The sequence below is a fragment of the Nanorana parkeri genome, unplaced genomic scaffold (genome assembly GCF_000935625.1).
Source record: "Nanorana parkeri isolate BGI_ZX_2015 unplaced genomic scaffold, ASM93562v1 scaffold130, whole genome shotgun sequence".
NCBI lineage: Eukaryota > Metazoa > Chordata > Amphibia > Anura > Dicroglossidae > Nanorana > Nanorana parkeri.
Genome location: NW_017306398.1, coordinates 1869786 through 1894634, shown reverse-complemented (window position 1 = coordinate 1894634; position 24849 = coordinate 1869786). Strand labels below are relative to the sequence as shown.

Here is a 24849-nt window from a genome sequence, read left to right as displayed (position 1 = left end):
GCCCCTTGAAATAACACTGCAGCATGCACAGAACAGAATCAGATTTTCGGCAGAATCAGTAGGTTTTTTTGCACTTATCAAACTGATAAAACAAAACGCTTTTAATAGACCAATAGGAAGCAAATAAGAGCATTTCAGCTCTAGAGTTTCCATATACTTTTACAAAAATGTTGTACTTCGAAGATACTGCAACTCATAATGCACACAATACATTTGTCCATAACTCAATATGTAGTAACAGGTCTATCGTTACTATGGCCTTTGGCGAACTGTATGGCCGTAGAGAGTTAGTTGATCTCTCTAAGTCATAATCATGGCCGGATTTCCCACAAGCCCAAAGAAGGCCCTGCCTTGGGACAGCAGGGAATAGAGGGGCAGCTCGGGGTGTGGAATTCCTATCTCCCGACACCTGGGACATTGAGTTCCGGGCACCGGGCGGGTAGTTGTTTTCTACATTTAGCCCGACTTTGGGCAAGCAGAGCTAAATGTAGAGTGGGGAACCCGCCGCTTGTTTTGTACAAGTGATCTCACCGATGTCGACGAGATCACTTGTATGCAGCCTGCATTTTCCATGGTGGGGGGGCGCATTGAGGAACCTGGCCTTGGGGCAGCAGAGAGAGTAAATTCAGCCCTGACGATAATCTCACGATAAACCCCTTGTACAGGAAAAATGAAGAACCCCTTAGCCGTACACAAACCTTCCATCGTGCACAGAATCAAAATATCCATAGCAACACAATGTTGGGTTTTTTTGTGCGAGTGTGTGTTGCAGGCACCTCAGAATTAATTTCCAAAGTAGATCAAAGGGCAGTCACAAACATCATCAGCCTTCTAGAAGATACAAAACACGAGCGCGTTATGAAAGGTTCGTGCGACCCCAGCCAAACGGAGCTCATTAGCCGCCTAGAATCACCCATGGCTTTCAGATTAATGGCAGCGCCAACCGGCCCTTGATTGAGAAGATAGAGAGCCGACAAAGTTATTAAATATTGCAGAGCAGGACTTGCAAAGCCACAAAGCATATTCAGCCGCATAAATTTAGCTAACAGTCCCTTGGAGACGTCTCCGTGTTTTCCTACGCCGCTCGCAAACTATTCCTGGTTATGGAGAAAAAGAAAAGAAGAGGAAAAAAAAGAACTTTCTTGGTGGAATATGTTTAATAACCTTTTTTTTCTCAGCACGTTTGATCTCTCTAAGCCATCAAGCACTAATACCACGAGATCTCGGATCAAGCCAACGCTATTAAGATGGAAAAAAGAAAGAGCATCAATATTCAAGGCGGCACGGACGGAACTGATATATATATATTTGTTTTTCAGAGATGTGACTTTAAGATGATGTCTCGTGAAAGGTTACCAGACGAAATACTGAAAACAATTAAGAAGAACGAAGACGGAAGATGGGCGCCGCCACTGTCCAGTTTGTTTTTTTCTTTTGTCTGCCAGCTCATAGACCAGCAGAAACCAAGAAACCATACAAAACATCATTAGGAAGGAGGAGGTAACTTCAGCTATAGAGTAGGATAGTACAACCACAAAGATTATGGCAACGAGAAGACCAAAATACCAAAAAAAAAGCCTTATAAAGCAGAAAGTAGTGATAGATCAATTACAAAATAAGAAAGTTGCTCCTGTGCTGCCCCCTAAATTTGGCAGCTTTCCAGGTCGATTCCATAGAGACAAGTAGAAGCCTCTCCCTGTGAATTCTGAAAAGCCTAATTACTGTAGCTGTGGAATCTAAGGATGTCCTAAAAAACATGGCCTGTTGGGTATAGAGAGGTTCAGAAGAAATGATTCTCTGTCAGTATGCTCTTTTAAGAAATGGTCAAAAAATATTGAAAGAACAATATAATGAAAATAATTATAATGGTGATCGTGGTGATAGCAAACTGACCAAAAAGAAAAGGGCAATCACGTGTTCAGTACTAAGGATGAGCTTCAGGTTCGGGCCAACCATGATTATGACCCATACCTAATTCGTTTGCATATTGTCATACGGTCGAGCGAATTGGCCAGAGCCAATCAGTGTGTGTGCCTTGGGATGGCCATTCGCAGTGGTCACAAATGTAAACACTGCCTGTGTTTACATTTGAGTGCCCTCCCCTTCCTCACACAATGGAGGTAGGGGAGGAAGGAGGATTTTATTAATGATGGATTTAATGAATGAAGGGTAGGAGCTGGGTCAGATGGGGGGGATGACAGGTGTGCCTTCCGCCCCCTTTCTGGGCATAGTGTCCCAGGTTGCTAAGAGCTCTTAGCGACCTATGACACTCTGGCTGGCATCACGTCACTGGTTGCCAAGAGCTGAGCAGGAGGCTATGGCTGGCATCCTGCCCAGCCCCTGGCAACAAGTGATGTCAGTGAGCTGGGCGGCGTGCTATTATGCCATAACGTGTGCCCTTGCCTCCAGCTTCTTCCCCCCTGCCCCCCCGCGGCCTCAGGTGGCGAAAAGTGTAGGGACGCCCCTGACTGTACATTTCATCTCCATTCTGTCTCAGTAGTGACCAGTATATTAACCCCTTCATCTCCCTTATCCTGCACATTAACCCCTTCATCTCCATCCTCCTACCATATGCAACCTGTATATTAACCCCTCTTTCCTCTGTGTATGATCTGTATATTAAAGATGTGCTGTATCCAGTGCACCATTATCCCCCAAAAAAAAGGTTTTTTGGGGGATTTGTACATTCCTTTTTATTTGATATTTTGTTAAGTAAGGGAAAGTAAAAGATGTTTTCTGCAAAGTTTTTGGTATTTTTTCTTTATAAAATAAAACAAAAAAATACAAACTCTGTTTTTAAATACACTAAAGCCCAATGCTGGCTTCCTTCCCATCTCATAGTCCTCCCCTTTCTGCTGCTGAATGACCCCCTAAATGAAGTGTGCAGAGGACACAGGACAGCTCGGAATTTCTGACAAGATCAACAAAATGCTTCCAATAGTATATTTAACAGACCAAAAGGAAGATAAAAGCAAATAAAATAAATTTGTTGTTAGGGTTCACATACACTTTAAAGTGATATTAAAGCCTAATTGTTTCAAAATTTCTCCTTTGCTCTTTTTCTTTAAAAGTTTCTAATTCCTCGTTTTCTAGTGGCTCCCCGCAGCGTTTTTCCCCCCGCCCAGTGCATGGGTGCCTCCAGTGTTCTAGTGGAGGCACCCACGCGTGCTCGTGCCCGCTCGTTTCCACAGTGGCTGTGTGCGTCCATAGACACACACAGCCCTGTGTCAGGCCACGCCCCTTCCCTCTTTGAGCCTATGGCTCCTCTGCCATCGGTATCCTCCCCCCACAACCCGGAAGTTCGGGGAACGGAGGATCGCTTCGGACCGGCGGCGTGGACGAGGGCAGCTGACAGGTAAGTGTGGAGGGGACTGGGGTAGAAAAAAGGTGCTGGGCCGTTTTTACCCTAATGCAGAGAATGCATTAAGTTAAAAAACGCCCAGACCATAATATTACTTTCAATTTTTAAAAAAAGTACTTTGAGGGCTTTTAGTCCTTCATATATTTGGTCCCATAGAGCGCAATATTGCAAAGTACTTAAAATTCCAGTCGGTATGCACCAAATTTCTACATCTCAATTATCCCAGCATGACTTCCTCTTCCTTTTGAAATATCTAAATGGGCCCTGTTTAACCTCTACCCAGGTAACCAGAAGCTAAAGAGCAATGCGAAGATTAGAGCCGAGCCTTCACCCAAAGCTTTTTCAGAACCTCATCTTTCAGACACAGTGTAATATCAGCTACAAAAGGGATCGAAACGAGGCCAAGGCAATGTTTCAAAATAATTTTTGCACTTCAAAGAAACATTATCGCAAAACTTTCTACTTTGAAAATATTTTTATCTTGGATGGAAGAACGCATTTCGGCGAGGCTGGTGTAGGCGCACGTCGTGTCCGAGGCGGTCTAAGACAGAACAAGCGGAACGCTCTGTTCTGGAACATGGTGCAAAAATTAGAGAATCCATTAAAACAGCCCAATTCAAAACCAATGAACTGTGATCGAATGACTTAATACCTTATTTCATGCTTCATCACAATGATTAACATATTTTACATCAAGGGAAGTCTAAAGAAAAAAATGGAGCTTGTATGGTCAGAAAGTGCAATGAAGCACAGTATTAACTCTTTAGCCATTAGCTCAGCCATATTTGGTTAAAGAGAACATACAAAAATTGGGCTGATTGTTAAACTTACAGCCCGCTTATATCTCTGGATTCATTTAGACCCCTCCCTATGCCTTCCTTCCATTCCTCTTCCAGAAGTGAAGACCAACTTTCCAGTGCTGCAGTCTGGGCCCACTGCAGACCAGTCTTGTTGCCCAGCTGGAGCCTCTGGGAACCTAAGAATTCCACCACTGGACATCCAATCAGAAGTGTCCACGTAATCCTAAAAGTGGCAAGGGCACCCAAAGAATGTCCCTTCCAGGACCCAGAAGATTCCACAACCTTAAAGAGAATTATGAGGTGAGTGATTTTCACTCATCCTCATAGTTAAAGCCGACCTGTTGCAAAAGCTGTCACAGGTCGGCTCTATCTAACGGAAAGTGAGCAGAAATATGCCGCCGCTCACTTCCAGATCGTCTCCCTGCAGTGAGCGGTGACTCGGTGAGGCCCTGGCTGCAGCGGGCAATAGCCCGCGATATACTGAGCTTTGGGTCACGGGAGGAGGTTAGTATATGTTTGTGCATCACTCGGCTGTAGATCCTCCAATCATCTCTGAATTGGTGCTGACACTGTCCTTCCTTCTGGAGGGGGGGCTCCTTTTGTACCCCATGGTCCCTGTGTATGTTGTAAAGTAGTCACCGCTCCAAGCTCCAAGCAAACGATTGTAATGGTGATCATAGTTTATGGGATCATAGTTTATTGTAGTGCATCATGAGAGTGAGCTCCAAGCTCACTCCCGGAATGGACTACAATCTATAGTAAAATAAAATAAAAGTCACATATAAAAAAGTGAAAAAAAACCCCCAAAATGTTTAACTTCCCCACGTTTACGCAGATTTAAACGTAAATACGCGTCTTAGTACCGCAGCGCTGAACACTGAAATATGGCCTGGATGGGAAGGGGGTTTAACACCGCGGATGTCAACTAGTTAATGTGCCCAAGATAAGGGGCAACCTGGATGTTGTAGAAGGCTACTACAATTAGGTGTGGGCACTGTTTGGAGCACTGTTTGGAGCCTCCATTGTAGCCTTTTGGCCTATTCAGAATCATAAAGGTAGCGACAAGTTTACTTTGAGGCTGGGAACACACCTTACAACCATCGCAAGACTTTTGTCTTGCGATGGTTGTAAAGTACTTAAAAAAAACGTACGATCTGGCTATCTTGCATAGGCAGATCGTACTTGCGATGATTTCAAGCCACGCCCCCTGAGGGGCGGGCTTCCGATGACCGCAATGCCGAACGGGCAGTGTGCACTTGCGCACACCGGCCCGTACGGCTGTTATCGTACGGACATGCCACAAACCCGCCGAACATCGTACGATGCTCGGCGGGGTTTCGAACATGTCCGTAAGTTTAAAGTCGTGCGACCTTACAGTAGTAGAGGTCGCACGGCTTCCACACACCTTACGATAATCGTACGATTGCGGGACTTCCCGCGATTATCGTACGATTATCGTAAGGTGTGTGGGGACCTTAAGACTGAATATTCAGGTTCTTGCATAATCCCAGGCTGATGATATATGATATGGCATTCTATTTTTTGGTTGCTCATATCACTCTGTTCATCTCTAGCTCTTAACATGAAAGATATCAGCTTGGCATTTTTTTTTTATTTTTTTTACAGCAACTATAGCAACTGTACGCCCTCCCTGAACTCTCTCTTTTTTATAAGCTCACCTTTGCAACACCCCCATACGCCCATCATCTTACGGGCAAGCACTCTGGAAGAAAAAAAAAATCCTCATACAATTCTAATTACTGAAATTGTCATTAATCTCCCAGTTTATTCCTGTTCATATAATCTGTGATCGTTAAAAAAAAAAAAAATGCAAATTAAAGTTGTGTTTAAAAATAAATAAGATCATAACATTTTGTTTAATTTTCCGTTATTATTGGGAGATACAATTACACTAATTACCACGTACAGTTAACATACTCATTAGCCATTGCTGTTTAATTTCAGTGCTGGGATTTAGGATTAATTATCACCTTCACCAGATAAATTCCTCCACATTTAGATGGAAAGTTGTTAATCTGTTGCTTCGCTGGTTGAATTGCCTGATGCTACCAACCGTACAGATGGCAGGCTGGATTTTACAAGGGGTCTGTGACAAACACTCTGAACGATTCCAGTAAAATACTTTCACCTGTGTTACCCTACATGAGATACATGCGGTCCTACTGTTGTCCAGTGCCTAATCTATACGATCCACAAAACTGCACGCCACGTCATTATGCAAAGGTTGGTCTAGAGCAGGGGTGTCAAACTCAATTTAATCGTGGGCCGCATCAACATTATGGTTGCCCTCAAAGACTAAGACTATATACATTTTTCTAATCTTTATCATAATTGCCTCTGCATTCGATTATCACTGGTTTTAGTAATAACTTAATACCTAGATCTGAAAGTAGAAGTCTAGGAAATGGCCTGGTGGGCCGGATTCGGCCCCTGGGCCATGAGTTTGACACATGTGGTCTAGTGCAAAGGAGACCTGACTGTGCTCATTTGTTAAAGTGACATTAAACCCTCAGATTTTTTAACGTAAACCAATACTGCGCCTTACTGTAATCCATGGTTGTTTCCCTTCTCTTTGCTGCTCTTCCTTTTAAATCCTCATATGTTCTCATGCTAGGGGAGAACTTCCCTTTGCAGCTGAGGACCTCTTCCTGTAGTGCTGGCTCAGGTTGCAAACCTACACACAGACACCGTGTATCCATTCCAGAGACAAGGCTGTCTGCTGCAAAACGGAAGTTCTGCCCAGCATGAGAACAGATACAGATTTAAAAGGAAGAGCAGCAAAGAGAAGGGAAACAACCATGGATTACAGTAAGGCGCACATTACAGTATTGGTTTATGTTAAAAAATCTGAGGGTTTAATGTCACTTTAGGGAAACCTATGCCCAGATACATGTAGAGTTGGCCATCGATGACCTTCATTTGCATACAGTAATTACATACACTGCCTGGCCCAAAAAAACAAAGTCACACACTCTAATATTTAGTCGGAGCGCCTTTAGCTTTGATTACGGCACGCATTCGTCGTGGCATCATTTCCATAAGCTTATGCAATGTCACAACATTTATTTACCACCAAGATCTTGTAGTGATGATGGGAGAGTCGGACCTCTGTATAAAGTCTTCTCCAGCACATCCCAAAGATCCTCAATGGGGTTAAGGTCTGGACTCTGTGGTGGCCAATCCATGTGTGACAACGATGTCTCATGCTCCCTGAACCACCCTTTCACAATCTGAGCCCGATGGATCCTGGCATTGTCATCCTGGAATAATCCCAATGTGTCATCAGGGAAGCAAATATCCATTGATGGATAGACCTGGTCATTCAGTATAATCAAGTCGGCAGATGACCCACTTTTTTGGGGACATAACGCTACTGAACCTAGTTTAATTATCCAATGGAAGGCTCTTACCAATTTGCTTAGCTAAATACAGGTGGTAACCTTTTTTTTTTGGCCAGGCAGTGTAATTATTCAGGTTAAAGAAAGAAGATCTAAGTCCACCAGGCTTTTTGAAGCGGAGCCCTTATCTTTAAAATGACAACAAAGGCACCTTAGGCATGTTTAGTAATGTAAACAGATACTTATAGATAATTGCAGGCTTTTAATTCCTTGCATATACTATTTTTCTCTTCCTCCTCATTCTTCTTATGGTGGCCATTTTTACTATGGGCAGATGATTCCATCTCCCTTTACTTCCTGGAACTCTGGATCTGCCTCCTGGAACATGTGACCGTGCACATTATCTGGGGGGGGGGTTCCTTTCCCCTGAGATCTTGCAAGAATTTTACAGTTTACAGATGAGATTTCCCAGTAAGGAACGGGTGATGTAGTCTCCCCAGGATGCATCTTTGAGGCCAGGGCTACATCACCAGTGCCTCACTCAACCAGGAAGTGTAAAAACAGAAATTGTAAGTAAAAGCAAAAAAAAAAAAGTTTATTCAAAGTGACACTAAACTCCGGAGTTAAATCTTAAATATACATTCAAGTACCTTAACTATTAACAACAATGTATCTTATTTGTGTATCACTCGGCTGTAGATCCTCCAATCATCTCTGAATTGGTGCTGACACTGTCCTTCCTTCTGGAGGGGGGGCTCCTTTTGTTCCCCATGGTCCCTGTGTGTGTTGTAAAGTAGTCACCGCTCCAAGCTCCCTCCCTTGAAGAACTACAATCTCAATACAAATTAGTAAACTAAACATGAGATTGTAGTCCATCCCGGGAGTGAGCTTGGAGCGGTGACTACTTTACAGCACCCTGTAAAGGACTTACTCGTTTCTGTCCCTGGGCTGCGAGTCGGGCCTGCGCAGGCGCACGACGGACTCCAGCGGCTCCCTCTGGCGCATGCGCAGCAGCTCCCTCCGGCGCACGCCGTCAGTTAGCCCCTCCCCCAGCGTACACGCCGCGGGCTCCTTAAGCCGCGATCATACGAACAGTCGGCGTCCTACTGTAACAGTGAACGCGGACTGTTCACTATCCGTACCGTGAGACCACACAAGGGAGCATCTCCCTATACGTACCCCCAGTTACCAGGGTATCCTGATCCCCACCAGACCCGGAGACCAGCCACTGGGACTGCTCACTGGAGAGGCTCATCAACCAGCACCCACATCATCTGACCACCTGGAAGAGAGCACTCCACTAAGACCAGCTAAGGCAGATCCCCTCTGATAGCCTCAAACCGCAAGTATCACACTGGCCCTGCTGGGCACTATACAAAAGGCTTGTACGGACTGTAATACAGTATTCTGTGCATATCTATTTAGCCAATAGCAACGTACTACAAGAGACTATACTTGCAAATACTTACTCATATGCTGACTTGTTACACACTGTATATCCTCAAACCTAAAGTGAAAACCTGTACCAATTCAGACTAGTGATATACCGACTATCACCAGTAGGGGCTATAGTCCAAATAGAAGTGTTTCACCAGGGTTCCTTAACAACCTCATACTCACATCATCTCCCACGGTTTAAATGATGTTAATGGTCTCATATAATCTCTAATCAATTGAGAGAGTATCCCCGAGACCAAACACTGATAAAACCGTACGCTCCCCCGCAGTTGAGATCCAGGCCTTGCGGTGCTGAGAAGCTTACACACACACAGGGACCATGGGGAACAGACGTAGCCCCCCTCCAGAAGGAAGGACAGTGTCAGCGCCAATTCAGAGATGATTGGAGGAACTACAGCCGAGTGATACACAAATAAGATACATTGTTGTTAATATATATGATACTTTAATGCATTTGTAAGATTAAATTCCTAAATTTAGTGTCACTTTAAACATGAGCTTTAAATCTTTAAATTTTCTCTACGCGAGACTTGCATTCGTCTCCTTGTTTGGCTTGCTTAGTGATACACAAATAAGATACATTGTTATTAATAGTTAAAGCACCTGAATGTATTTTCAAGATTTAACTCCCGAGTCTTGTGTCACTTTAACTAATGAATGTAAAATTATTTCATATCAGCATGGAGATCTGGCTGCTGATGTGATTTTTAGTGAAAGGGAGTAAAGGTCCGCTCTGACCAAAACAAAAAACCTTGCATGTATGTTCCCTAAACTTGCAGTTGATCCAATGAAAGGCAAAAGGCTCTTAAAAAGCACGCTTACTACATAGTTACATTAAATGAAAGATGACGGTTATGTCCATCAAGTTCAACCAATCGACAAAAATTAAATAAATCAAAGACCCGCATCCACAGAACTCTATACCCATGGTTATTCCAGAGCAGGCAGGAACTTCTGGTTTGGGTTGAACATGAGTTCTGGCTGGGTTTGGCGAGCTTCCAAATGAAACACACCCAGGCCAGATTGGTTCATCACTATTCCAGAGGAAGGCAACCCCCCCCCCCTTAAAATGCATGGTCTAGTTTGCTTCAATAATGAACAAAAAGAAAATCCTTCCTTATCCTCCAAGACAGCCTTATACTCCATGGATCAACAATCTACTGTGCAATAGTTCATAAATATTAATAGTCAGTTATATTGTGTGCCTTTAGCAACTGATCTTTGAAGCAATCTACTGCGTTGGCTAGAACTGGCACTGTGGTAGTCTATTCAACATTTTCATCGTTCGTACTGTCAGGGCCGGTGCTAGACTATTTTGCGCCCTGGGCAAGACCAGCTACTTGCACCAACCAGACCCTCACCTGCGGCGCAACCCCCAGTCCCCTCGCGCGGCCCCATTCTTCTGCTGGCTAGCGACAGGTGAATGTAAGCAGCTGGGAGCAATTGCCAGCCTGCTATTGGCTATTTTAATTTGAAATAGCCAATAGCAGGCTGGCTATTGAAACCCCACCACTGAACAGATGAGTGGACCTGAGAGAGAAAGTTGTCTCTCAGTTCCGCTCCTCTGCTCAGTGGGCGGGTATAATAGCCAGCCTGCTATTAGGTGTTTGCAATTTTAAATAGACAGGGGGCGCCATGGGGGGGTGAGTGTTCGAGGCTGCCTAGTTTGCCTAGTGACAGCACCGGCCCTGCTTACTGTATAGAAGCCTTTCTGGACACGGCGGTCAAATCTCCTTTCCTCCAGATGCAAAGAAAGCCCCGTTGTCTTTTGCAATGACCTCAAAGCAGTCAACTGTGCACATAGCTACCTAGATATGGACAATTTATATCATAACAAGGCGATCACATCCCCTTTTAATTGCCTCTTTTCAGTGGAGAATAAATTCAGTTTAGTTAATCTTTACTCGAAGCTGAGCTCCTCCGTGCCCCTTATTCATTTTGCTGCCCTTTTCTGAACTCTCTCTAGTTCTGCAACATCTTTTTTTGTGAACTTGTGCCAAAAATTAAACTGCATATTCAAGATGAAGTCTTACTAATGCTTTGTAAAGGGACCATATTATACATCTCTTTCTGAACACAAGACATTGTATATTTTTTTAATACAAGAATCTAATAAATTATGGGTAGTCCCCCTGTGTATACCTAGTTTTACACCTCTCCCCCTAATTGCATATTTAGACAAAACATAAAAGGTTGTAAGGGTTTCTGGAGGGGTGTAAATAACCGTCCAAGAGAGATATTTTTTAAAGAAATATACAAATTAACCAGGACAAACCAGGTGAGCAGTGGAGGCGATGGGGGGTCAAATCCCCGCCCGCTCCTGACTGGCTTCCTGGGCACTTCTCCCTCATACCGCAGATCAACCCGGCATGGTAAGTAACAGCTCTCAGAGCAACTATATAGTATTCAATTGAGCTAGTTGGGATTATATTTAGGAATATTAGTATATATAACCAATAGATCTAAACGTATGCATCAATGAATGTCAGATACGATGTACATATAAATGAAGAAAAATCTTCTTATTAATAGATTCATCCTGAACGGGTCCCCTGATGAAGCCCATGGCGAAACGCGTCGGGGCCTAATAAGTTAAGCTATGCTTTGAAAAACTACTATTTGGTTATAATCATGAAACCACATTTGAATACACTGAACTAAATAATGAATTGTTGGACCAAATTAATTTTAGAGTTGTTAATCATGAATATACCGATGTATCCTCTGCAGGGTTTTGATTTTTAATAAGATTGTTTTGAATCATGTATGCAATTTATTAATTATGTATTAGCAATAAAATTTGTATATTTCTTTAAAAAATATCTCTCTTGGACGGTCATTTACACCCCTCCAGAAACCCTTACAACCTTTTATGTTTTGTTTTAATACAAGAAAGTAGGGTTGCACCAATATATCGGCCGCCGAAACATATCGGCCGAAAATGGTACTTTTGGCTAAATGCCGAATGTGCAATTTTCCTGTCGATACATCGGTGCATCCGTTCTTTCTTTCCTCCCCGCTGGGCGCCGATCTGTGTCCCAGCGGGGAGGAGAGAAAGTGACAGCCGGCCGAGCACTGCAGGAGGAGAGCGCTGTGAGCGGCCGGCGTCTCTCCTCCCACACCGCTCAGCCTCCTATCACAGTCCGGCAAAGTGGTGTGTGTGCGGAGACAGCCCGCGCTGTCACAGGAGGCTGAGCTCTCCTCCCACACCGCTTACTCAGCCTCCTGTGACAGCTGTCAGGAAGGAGAGCGTTTTAAAGTTTATAAAAAATTAAATAAAAATAAAATATTTTTAAAATGTGAAAAAATTTAAATAAAAACATTTTCGGTTTCGGCCTGACAATTTTTTTTATTTCGGATTTGTTTCGGTTTTTACATTTCTATTTCGGTGCACCTCTACAAGAAAGTGTTTTGCTTGCTCTAGAAACTGCAGTTTGGCATGACTCTGTTATTAAGTCTATGAAATCTACTAAAATTCCCAGATCCTTCTCCATCAATAACTCCCCCAGATGCTCTCACCCAACATTCATTGATGAATGCATGTTTTAAGCCCACAAGCGCATAACCTAACCTATATAAATGGAAACTCCAGGGGATTTGTGGTCAGGATATAATTATTTTGATCGTAGATATTTGACAGCGCATATGATGTGGTTATCTCCAAGAATACCAGTGTGTCATAGTCCCCAGCTGGATAAGTTCTCATTTAAGAAGTTGCTAGTCTGGATATGGACTCTGCGGATAATGGAATTACAAGTAAATATACAGTATGTATGGCCATACAAAGGACAGAATGCTGCATAGCGATGAGGTTGCTGTGTGGTTAAAATACAACACATATCCATGGGTGTACTTATCAAGACCATATTGAAGTGGAGTGGAGATCATGGTGGCACTCGTGGGCTATTAAGGGGTAACATATGTAAATGTTTGACTGTTTTCTCTTCTTTTAATGATACAAGTATAAAAGTGTAAAGAAACATTTAGTAAGTCCAGTTGGTGAGAGTTGATGAGCGTGTTTTCTCTCTACACATGTGCATTCGGAACCAGACGAATCTACAAAATCAACAAAATTCTGTTGATTCGGCGGTTCGTCCGAATCTGAAATTGCGAATGTATTATATGCCCGGATATACTAAAGCTATATGAGGGCATAAATAAATGTGTGTTCTGCTCATGCCCACCGCCATGTTGGAGGCGGAGAGCTTGACGTCACATGCTGAACGAGCTGTGGCCACATCAGTCGCCAGCGTGTTGTGCGCTGGGGCGCCACCATCTTTAGGTATATCTTGGTATACACCAAGATGGCGGCCCCCGAACATGCAGGCACTGCCATCTTGGTGTATACCAAGATACACCCAAAGATGGGGGCGAGCATGCGCAGAACGTGCCGTCTGTCAATATGGCCGCCGCCCGCTCTGCAGTTTCAGTGTGCGGTTTCAGATTTGGAGGCTCGTTGCCTCCGAATCTGAAACCGCATTAAAATTTGTTTTCTGTGAGGAAACTAATGCAAATGTTTTTCGTTTTCATTCAAACACTTTTTTTTTTGCCATGCACATGTCTATTTTTTTCTCTCTCTATATATACAGTATATATAAACTGAGTGGTCAGATTAGTATGACCACCCCATCAGTACTTCGTTGGGCCGCCTCGTGACTCCACGAGATGATGAAAGGTGATGCGAGGAATCTGAACCGGCACTGTTGCCCTTCTGTTGTCTTGTACCAGTCTTGCCACTCTCCGTTCTGCCCTAACATTGACTAGTCGCTGACGGCCACAATTCGCACGTTCAGACCCAGATTTACGGCTGACAGTCCGGTCTTTAAACACTTGGGATGAATTAGAGCGGAGACTGCGAGCCCGGCCTTCTCCTCCAACATCAGTACCTGACCTCACAAATGGTCCAACATTCCATTCCATAGACACACTCCTAAACCTTGTGGACGCCATCCCAGAAGCGTTGAAGCTGTTATAGTGGCAAAGGGCGGAGCCAACCCAATACTGATCCCTACGGACTATGACTGGGATGCTATTAAAGTTCATGTGCGTGTAAAGGCCGGCGTCCCAATGGATTGTACATCCATACTGCATTGTTTGATCTCTAATATTGCCTGACGCATAACTGGTCCATACCTTGTCTTCCCTCCTTCCTCCCCTCCTCTCTTTCCACTTGTTTTGTCATCTTCCCTTCCTCCTAACCTCCCTATAAATGGAAATTATATTGCTAAGCATACTGTATCCTGGATGTTAAGTTGGTTATGTTATATGCATTTTGTTATGTATGCTTCACTTGACTTCAATAAAGAACTATTGAAAGTTAAAGGCCGGCGTCCCAATACTTTTGGCAGTATAGTGTATATTTCCCTTTACATTTGTAGAATGAATATACATATCTGCAGAGGGTGGACATGAAGGAGTTAATACACAACAAGGCATATGGAGCTTAGCAGAAGCTGAGCCCCCGTGTTGCACACACTGCTGGGTACGTGATAATGAGCAAGGTTTGCAAGGTGGAGCTTTCAGTACTTTATTTCTGCTGCTCACAATGGATCAGCTGTGGAATTCCTTTACGGATACTTGAAAGGTGAAGATTTCTGAAGTTCAGCGCATGAAGCGTTCGTAGGAGAGAATCTTCTAATTGGCCGGGACTGGTAGTGCGCCGGCAACAGAGGTATGTTTAGTCCCTGTACACAGTTCTTTGTAAATGCCGAAGGCATGCCGGCTGGACTTCATAACCACCGTAGCTTTGATGTGCCGTGAGTTAAAAATAACAGACGACCCGAACTGCACTTTTATTTTGACAGTTTCTACAATGGCATTTAAAGGGAAATCGTATTGCATTCTCAGCCGGCGCATTTTGAGATATTATTGTTAACCTGGGAAAAAAAATTGCCAAGGCCACTTCGTCGTTTTACTTGTTTGCCGTTCGATTGTTGGCGTATATAATCAGGTTTGAATGGCTCCCAAAAAAAAGATAAACATATTTTGTTGTGTTACAGTGTCCGGCTTGCAATAATATTGTTGTGATGTATTTATGAATGAAGCCTGTGATTTGCAGGCTTCATATGAATGAAGCTTGAGTTTGCAGGCATCCTGCAGCCTGTGAATGAATGTGTGTTTGCAGGCTTCCTGAAGCCTGCTGTTTGCATAGTTCATATAAATAAAGCCTGCTGCTGACAGGCTTTATTCACACAGGAGCTCTTGCCATTGCCTTGATTTGAATGGCTCCTGAAAAACCTTTATACAATTTTAATTTCTTTGCAGTGTCTGCTTCAGTGGCGTAACAATCGCCATAGCGACCCAGGCGGCCGCTATGGGGCCCGGGCACAGGGGGGCCCGGCCAGGGCATCCTTCTGATGCCGTGTGGGCCGCCTGGGTCGCTATGGCATCTCGGGTGCTGGCTGTCACTGACATAGCTCAGCAGCACCTGTGAGGGAGAACGTTCCCCCTCACAGCCGCTGCGGAGCTGTGTCAGTGACAGCCAGCAGATGCGGCAGAATAGGCCGGTTACACCGGCGTTTGCAGTAAAGAAGGAGGCGGAGCCCGCCTAACAGCAACCCCGCCTCCTCTCACATAACTGGCCAGCGATCTAAGAGCAGGTGGGGCCAGTGATGTAAGAGGAGGTGGCGCCCGTTGATAGAAGGAGGCGGAGACCGGGGACCGGCGGCGGTGACCACGGAGGTGGACAACGCTGACAGGTAAGAGGCGTGCAGCCCAACTGAGACCTTGCAGAGCCCACCATAGAGTCTATGGTGGGCTCTGCAAGTGGCATAACTAGCAATCACGGGCCCCATACAAAATTTTGCTATGGGGCCCTGTGATTTCTAGTTACGCCCCTGGTCTGGTTCGCAATAATATTGTTGTGATGCATTTATGAATGAAGACTGTGTTTTCAGACTTCATATGAATAAAGCCTGTGTATGCAGGCTCCCTGAAGCCTGTGTTTGCAGGTTTCATTTCCACAGGAGCTGTTGCCATTGCCTTTGAGATACAGACCAGGACCTGGCTGGCAAACTGACTGTCAATGATTACACAAAAGCCATGCTCACGGTGTGGGAGCAGCAGGTCTGCAGTCCAAGCTACAGCTCTACCCACCATGTTGCCCTCTCCTGACTTGCTTCAGCATGGCTTGAGTGAATGTCATTACCTGTAGTAAAGCCATTGCTCTTCCACTGTCATAGTTTGGTAAGTCTGTTCCAATACAGTAGAGGTATTTGCCATTTTTTACAAAAATATTGCACTTTTCTATGAATTTGTGGCAGTCTTTGTCCCACATTTTCCAAGTACGCCAGTTGTCCATCCAATCCTTGATACTTGTAGCAGAAACCAGCTGTGAGAAAGGCTCCTATAAGTGGCTTACCAGGAAAAGCACTACAAGTTTCAGTACACCGCTTCTTTATAAATAGGTATTACACAGAAGGCACAATTGGCGCCATCGTTCCTGCAAAAGGCACAACAAACAGATGACCTTCCTGTGTCAAGAATGCGAGCGCCCCCCCCTACCCCTTCGAGCGCATAGCTGTACATCATTCCCAGTAATTATTCTCCTCACTACCAAATCAATTAGTATTTGGATGTAATGCTTCTTGTTGCCACCGAATCACAGCTAATCCAGCGAGCACTAATGAGCATTCGGGAAAAGTGTTAAACTAATAAGGGGGTTTGTCGAAACGAGGGAGACGAGCAAAAAAGGCTTGCAGCGCTGCCCGTACACGGACCTCTCCACACGCCCCTCTAATCCGGCTCGTGTAGACCGTAATTAATGGCCGAATTAAACATTTATTAAAGCTCATCGCAAAAAAAAGATAAGTTGAACGCATTCGCTGCGCGGTAAGGTAGATCGAGCAAACCCAGGAGGTGTCAACACAAAACCTTCGAAGGAACATCAAAGCCAATGCGGGCTTTGATTGTAAGTCATCACAACAAATTGCAGCTTCGTCGCATGAAATCGGTCGTTCTATTTTTAATGTTAAGTGAATATAGAAAAATAATTCCTACAACCTCATACTTCAGTGTTCCTTGCATCAAAAAGCATCACCTAACCCTTCATCCGCCTTATCTTCAACACTTAGAGCTCAACTCCGGCCTTCCCTTTAGTCTTGACACAGATCAGACCTTGATGTAGCCTTCAAACCTTGTTATATAAGATACACAGGGTTATTCACAAAGCTGCCGAAGACAGCCGAGTGAATAAAGGAGCCGAAGTGAACAGAGCCGAGCGACGTTCGGCTATTCACTCCAGCTCAGTACGGCTGCCTTCAGTCAGCTGAACATGCTCTGCATGTTCGGCTGAGCCGAAACGTAGAGGGACTTCAACTCACTCGCTGCTGTTTGCCCCTATTCTCATATTCTCATAGGGGCCGAACGGCAGTGAGCGAATAGCTAAATGCCGGCGAATGTCATTTGCGTGGAGATCGGTCGGCCTCGGTCGACCTTTCTCCACGCTTCGGCTGTCACTTCGGCTCAGCCGAGCCGAAACATATGCCTCCGGCTCGGCTGAGCCGTTCGGCTGCCTTCGGCTGCTGTAAGGGCTATTGTGAATAGCCCGTACAGCAGCCCTTCGATTTGACTGAATCGAAGGGCTCCGGCGGCCGAAGTGAGCCGAAGGAACAGCCGAAGCTATGCTTGTATCCTTCAGCTCCATTGTGAATAACCCCCACAATGTTGCAGTCTGTTCATTGAGGGGAGGGGAGACTGAGGAAATGCTTACTCCTGCCAGCAGCAGACTGATGACTTATTAGCCTCAAGGTCTCTAAACGGGAGCTACGGGACGGGACGGGATGGGGGGGTTATTTTTGAAAAATTATTCTGTTGCTGCACATTATTTATCAGGAATTCATTTATTCAGACTTGCAAAGTTAGTAAAATATCAATTTTAGTTATTGAACCTCCTCCCCCCATGAAGGCATTGGCAGTTGTTGGCAATACCTATTATTGCCAACATCTGCACACTCAATCTACCCAGGGGTTCTGTTTTCCTTACCAAGAAGCATGTGTGTTTATCTGAATGTGCTGAGGCTTAGTACAAGGACAACTGTAGGGAGCGGGGGCATTGGTGCACAGTATCTTACAAATATAACAAAGAGAAAGCTGATTGACTCCATAACACACAGCACCAGATAACTGATGGGTTGTGCAGCCAGTGCATGGATCTAAAGGATGCTGGACACTTTAAAAGCCCGGTACATGGATATCTCTTGGAGCTGGAAGCTAATGAGAGAAGGATGTTCATTTGATGATCTTCCTAAGAGTTGAATCTCCAAAGAATCCCAAGATCCAAGCAAACGGTCTTGAGACAAAATACCAGTTTTTATGAGTGAGCCAAGAGGAAACAATAAAGTTACAGAAGGAACAGGATAGGAGCTGGCAGGACCGGATTTACCCTCCATGCCGCCCCAAGGCCGGGTTCGGCAATGCGCCCCCCTCCCCACCGAGGGAATGGGGGCGTGGCAGGGTTGGTTTTAATTTTTTATGTTTTTTTTTGTTTCTCTCTTCTTTTTTCTTTACTTTTTTATCACTTTTTACTTTTTTTTATTTTTTTTACTTCTTACATTTTTATTGTTCTTGTCATCTTTTATGCCCGGCTCATCGAGCCGGCCAGATCTGTTTGGCCGGCCTCGATGCCGATTGGCTGGGAAGCCGGCTTCCCCGGCCAATCCGCATCCAGCCGGCCACACAGAATGGATTCGGCTTCGCTGGCAATCAAGAAGCATTCCTGGCTTCCTGATTGCACGGGAAGACAGCTCTATGCTACCGGAAGTACCGGTATCGGTACTCGGTATCATCGAGTACTGAAATATAAGTATCGGTACTCGATACAGAAAAAACGGTATCGGTGCATCCCTACCGTACACAGTGTAAGAGTTGGCAACTAGAAAAGAAGGACACTGTGAAAGGCATCAATAGCTCAATGACATACCGAGAGCCAAGGACACCATTATGACCTGTACTGCGAGACTTCCACATCAGTCAAGAAATATTTATGCTGTAGATAACAACAGATGAAGAGATTGGCTGGGGAACGTAAGGACAGGTGATTGAACAAGCGTGAAAGAGAGAAAACAAAGCGTGTATGGCTGCCCTTAAAGTGAACCTGTGCTTTACCAATTCAGAGAAAAGAAACAGGTTCCCTTGACTGGTGCTCTGCCCAAATGGCCTTCCTTTCACTACCCTTCTGCTCTATTCAGCTGTCAAGAGTGAAGAGAAGAAACCTTGTGCAAGCTTTAAGTTGCAGCTAGGAGTTTTTCCATGGCTGGGGACTTTCTTGCCATCCCCATGAAATGGCGATAGCTGCCTGCAGGGCTAATCCTCAAGCACCAACACTGTCAATTTGGGGTAAAGAAGAGTGAGTCATATGCTACTACATGCCTAAAAGTACCAAGTATTTTTAATTCCTTTCAGCAAAACAAGAAGTGGGCAATCAAAAGGAAGTTATGGGCTTCTTCTCTGGCTACCATTAAAGGGCACCTCTTGCTTTACCTAGGAATCCTGATATCCAATCACAGTCCCAGCACAAAGTTGATAAGATGAGGAGAACCTTGTACAGATAGCATACATGCATATCAACTGGCACCACTGCCACAAGGGACTCGGGTTCCATCCACGTGCAGCTGCTGTTTGGAAATTCCAATCTTGCCCAGGCTGCCAACACAGCCCAAATGGAAAACAAAGGTCCTCTATACACCACAAATAGATACACAAGATTGATGTGTTTGGTATCCATGCCTAAATCAAATTATCGTGACCAATTCCTGAAATTAAATATAATTTATTTGTATTTTTTTGGGGTGGGGATGGGAGTCCTTTATGTCCTTGGGCACGCCTCGATCTTGGGCTCTTGTTCTGCTGGCCTTGCCGGGCACGCATGGTTTGCCGCTCTCTGGGAACGGTAGGTGATATGACTGGTATTTCATTGTTAAATAAATTGGATGGTTGTTATCCTTTTTGGTATACTTACCTAATATGTGATTATTTGGGTCTCCTTTATCTACTGAGGATGCGCTCGGAACGCGAAACGCGTTGAGAACAATACTATTCCTGATATAAGAAGAGGCGTCTATGTGCTGTATGAGTACAAGAGTATGTTACATCAAAGTTGTGTGTTATGGTCATTTAGCCTCAGATTATAATTCTGGAATAGTTAATTTTGGAGATCAGTTTGCTCTTTCTTTCTTTGAATTATGTACACATCTATTATGTCTTTTTAAACATTTTTTAACCTTTGTATAATTAAGAAACCTCGTTTTATCATGTTGCAATTGCTTGGTTTATGTCACTTGGTACCCTAAGCCTTATGATTAAGCACCCATTGGTGCAAAACGCATCAGATCATTAGCTCAGACTTGATGTATTTGTGCCTTGATCGTAAATAAACTCCAATTATTGCATGACTACATCGAGGACCTTTTTTTTTTTTTCTTATTGCAGAACCTTGTCACAGACAAAGCAGATGTTTAGAGCTGATAATGCAACTTCATAGATGTCCATCCCTGAGACACCTTAGGAACCTGTAGGTTGGTTAACTCTCCAACATCTATCAAGAACAAAAATATATATTTGTTGTGTGTGGATTGACCCTTTAATGTGGCTTGGTGGCTGTGGCAAGTGTTCCTTGAACCTCCGAACACAGCATAACACACCTCAGGAGTGTGGCAAACAGTTAACGAACATCAATAAATTTTCTTCTAAAACCACCTACTTCATCCACTAGCAGAACATTTCATCATCCTCAGCTAAGCATATTTTATTTACGCCAATGCTTTAATCCAATAAGTACGACTCGATCGATGGGAAAACTAATTGATTTTCTGCTCTAGTAAATAATTTATGGGCGTCTTTTTAACAATAAACGAGGGAGTAATTTTTATCTAACTGGCTTGACATGTCTCAGGCCTCTCGATCAACGACAGGCCTTGTCATCTGTCTGACTTCGGTCTCCATAGAATTCGAGGCCTGAAAGCCCTCATTCCCCAGCAGGCTGTGGCCTCGTTCCTTTCTATACATTTTCCACCAGGAAACCATCGTGTTGCTCGTATTTCTCCTCCACGGTTTCGTTAACCACAAAGTACCCCGGCATTTGTTAGCAATGTATACATTTAAATGCTAATCGAGCGTCGCGGCATGGAGCAGCTGCCATAAAGTTCTCATTTTTTTTTCTGGGCTTTTCTTTCTTTATGTTCAACATTTCCTGAGTTGAATAACATCCAGGAACTTGTTTTTTCTAATTAGGTATAAATATCTGCCCCGAGGGAAAGCAGCACATCTAATTTCCCGACTTCCTTCTAGTGTTCAAATAATTTTCAGAATTAATGCCTCGACTCCTACACCTGCATTTATGACGAAAATATATTTTCACTTGTCAGGCAAAAAAAAAAAATGTGCTTCATAAGCCAAGGGCTCATGGCTCCAGAACTTAAGGTAGCAGAAAGACTAATATTTCCCCTGTCAAGGAGAAGGAAGTAGATTTGTAACCCACTGAAAGTCTTGGAGGAGAAATTTGCTCAGTTTGGTCCTTTTAGCTTTGGGAGGAGAATAATTAGGACACCCTTTGTCTGGAAACAGCCTTTCTCAAAGTTTTTACCGAAGGAACTCCTAAAATAATTTTCAGATATCGAGGAACCCTTAGTAAAAACCAGTTCATGAGGGGTCATTGAAAAAAAATGTTTTACATTGGTCGTTAGTAGGTAGAATGCCCCTTACATTGGTGGTCAGTGGGAAGAGTGTTCCTTACATTGGTGGTAAGTAGGGAGAATGCCCCTTACATTGGTGGTAAGTAGGAAGAATGCCCCTTACAGTGGTGGTCAGTAGGAAGAATGCCCTTTACAGTGGTGGTCAGTAGGAAGAATGCCACTTACAGTGGTGGTCAGTAGGAAGAATGTTCCTTATATTGGTGGTCAGTGGGAAGAATGTCCCCTTACAGTGGTGGTCAGTAGGAAGAATGCCCCTTACAGTGGTGGTCAGTAGGAAGAATGTTCCTTATATTGGTGGTCAGTGGGAAGAATGTCCCCTTACAGTGGTGGTCAGTAGGAAGAATGCCCCTTACAGTGGTGGTCAGTAGGAAGAATGCCCCTTACAGTGGTGGTCAGTAGGAAGAATGCCCCTTACAGTGGTGGTCAGTAGGAAGAATGTTCCTTATATTGGTGGTCAGTAGGAAGAATGCCCCTTACATTGGTGGTCAGTGAGAAGAATGCCCCTTACATTGGGGCTCAGTAGGAAGAATGCCCCTTACAGTGGTGGTCAGTAGTAAGAATGCTCCTTACATTGGGGGGTCAGTGGGAAGAATGCCCCTTACAGTGGTGGTCAGTAGGAAGAATGCCCCTTACAGTGGTGGTCAGTAGGAAGAGTGCCCCTTACAGAGGCCCTCCAGAATAAAACGATGGTAGTTGCAATTTTTTGTCTCCCACAATATTTGAGCAATTGTTCATCAAATCGATAGTTTTACAAAAAACATGCACTAAAAATATTTTTACAGCCCACAAACACAATATAATTCACAATATTTTGGTTGCACCCCCAATTTTTTTTACAGTGCAAAATAAAAGCTGGGGGTGGAGTCACGTAAATAGATACCAAAAATTGTAAGCCTGAAAACTGGCTGTGCCTGCAAAACTGCAAAGACATCACGATAACCACAATGATTAATAGGCAACACTTTAAATGCTTTTACAGCTCACCAGTTTAGACTGAACTGTAAATGATTTCTCTCACTCGGGCGCTCACGGACATACCCAATATGTGTTGCGAAATATAGAGACATGCCCTACCTGGTTTGTATACGTATGTGTGTACACGGGGCAACAGGGGTACTTTAAAAAAAAAGTTAATTTGATTTATTTTGATATATTTTATTTTTTTTAAATCATTTTTTTTCCCACAGAACTTTATTGCTATCTCAAGGGATCCAACAAGCCCCCTATGAGACAGCATTGTGCAGGTAGCAGGTACTCCCTATAGAGACATCAGGGGTCTATTAGACCCTTACTATCTATGCTGTCCTCTGCTCAAAAGCCAATTGCAGCAATTTTTATCTGTGGGATAGAAAAAAAGCACATGAAGCATCATCGAATTTTCACCTTTCAAAGAGAAGCATAGAACAACCATGGACAGTCTATGCGTGCTTCAACGCCAATTTGTATGTGGACTGTTGAGGATCATAGTCATGCAATTGACTTAAACACAACATGGAACATACCTTGCCCATTCATACCCCCAAAGAATGACACTAAAACTGTTCTTCATTGGAAGGGCAAGGCCAAAACATTATTGTATCATACAGGAAAACTTATTCCAACAACAATAACCACTGATAACTTGACAACAAAGGCTAGTGCCAGCCACGAGCACCCAACATAACATGGCTTGAGACCTGTTCTAACCCTAAGTACAGGACAGACATACAAATTAACCAAGCCCGCTGAAGGCATCAATCAGCTACCGTGGTCTGTTGCCAAGGTAAACCCCCAACAATAAAGCTATGACACGAGATATGTGAGGAAGAAGATAAGACCTCCAGGGGCTGTAGATGTCTGTGGATTGCTGTAGCAGCAGGTGAGTGAGACCTCCATATTCACCCGCTACGTCTTCTGCAGGCACATCTACTTTCTCTAGGCCTAGCCATTCACTTGGATTCTCCATCATAATTAAGGGATTGGGCTTCCTACAAGACTGCCCTGCTTTCAAAAGACAAGGACTCCTGTCACCATGGCTCAAGGCGCATACATGTCTGTAGGATTATGGGAAAACAGAGTGGTAACATATAAGAAGACTCTTTTACCTTTCTCTTGTTGGTGGGGCTCACATACAGGTAGCTAAGAACGGTCTTCAGCCCCACCTTCTCGTTGAACTTTTCATAGGTTGTTCCGTAGTCTGTTGACCTGAAGAAACGAAAAACACATTTATTTTGTTGCATTTTTATTTTAAAAAGCTATTGTTTATGGAGCACAATAGCTAAAGCTGAGAATACACACATGGCTGAATTAATAGGAGGAGTGAATCCCCTCCACCCTCTCTCTCCCTTTACTCTGTATTACTCTATATAGACTATTAAACATTGCTGGTCTCTGTTTTAAGAAAACCCGTATAGTTCATAGCTCCGTGTTATTGGAGCAATTCTAACAAATGTGTATTTGCAAAATAATATTTTGATTTAAGATTTAAAAAAAATACCTGTTGAAAAAAATATAACAGAACTATAACTGTTGACCCAAACTATTATAGTTTCCTTCAAAAGGTCGGCTCTATCAATGAATGAAATACAATATCATTGTTATTAAGCTCTCTGTGTGAAACGCGTCAAGGTTTCTTTCTTTGCCGTCTGTTTTTCTGAGAATGTCTGCGGATAATTTTACTGGAATGCTGTTGAATACACCAGATACAGGCAAGGGCGGAAAGCTATGATCCTTCAAGCATTGCGGTATGTAAAGTCGTCTCCCTTTCGGCAGCTTAGTCTTCTCTTCAATTACAATATCCAGCTCAAATTGTTTGATTTGGAGTAAAACACTTTTCAGGGAGAGAGAGAGCAAGAAAGCAAGCAAGGAAGGGAGGAAGGAAAGAAGGGAGGGAGGGAGGGAGGGAGGAAAGAAGGGAGGAAGGGGAGGGAGAGAGGAATGGGGAGGAATGAGAGAGGAAGGAAGGAAGGAAAGAAGGAAGGAGGGAAGAATGGGGAGAGAGAGGAAGGGGAGAGAGAGGAATGGGGAGGAAGGAAGGAAAAGAAAGGAAGACAAGAAAAAATTGGAGGAAGAAAATGTGACAGAAGGGAAAGGAGGGAGGGAGAGAGGTAAGAAGGGAGAGAGGAATGGGGAGGAAGGAGAGAGATAGAAGGGAGAGAGTAATGGGGAGAAAGGAGAGAGAGGAGAGAGGAAGGAAGGAAGGA

The 24849-nt window shown here is 43.9% G+C and overlaps 1 protein-coding gene across 1 annotated transcript in view; it reads right to left on the bottom strand.

Annotated features, from left to right (window-relative positions):
* The window catches only part of LOC108784872 (VPS10 domain-containing receptor SorCS3-like), a 436296-nt gene that overhangs the window by 268414 nt on the left and 143033 nt on the right, over positions 1-24849 (bottom strand). The window contains exon 3 of the mRNA XM_018553807.1: positions 23752-23851. Within this exon, the coding sequence (XP_018409309.1) occupies positions 23752-23851 (100 nt within the window). The remainder of the gene's footprint in view (positions 1-23751; positions 23852-24849) is intronic.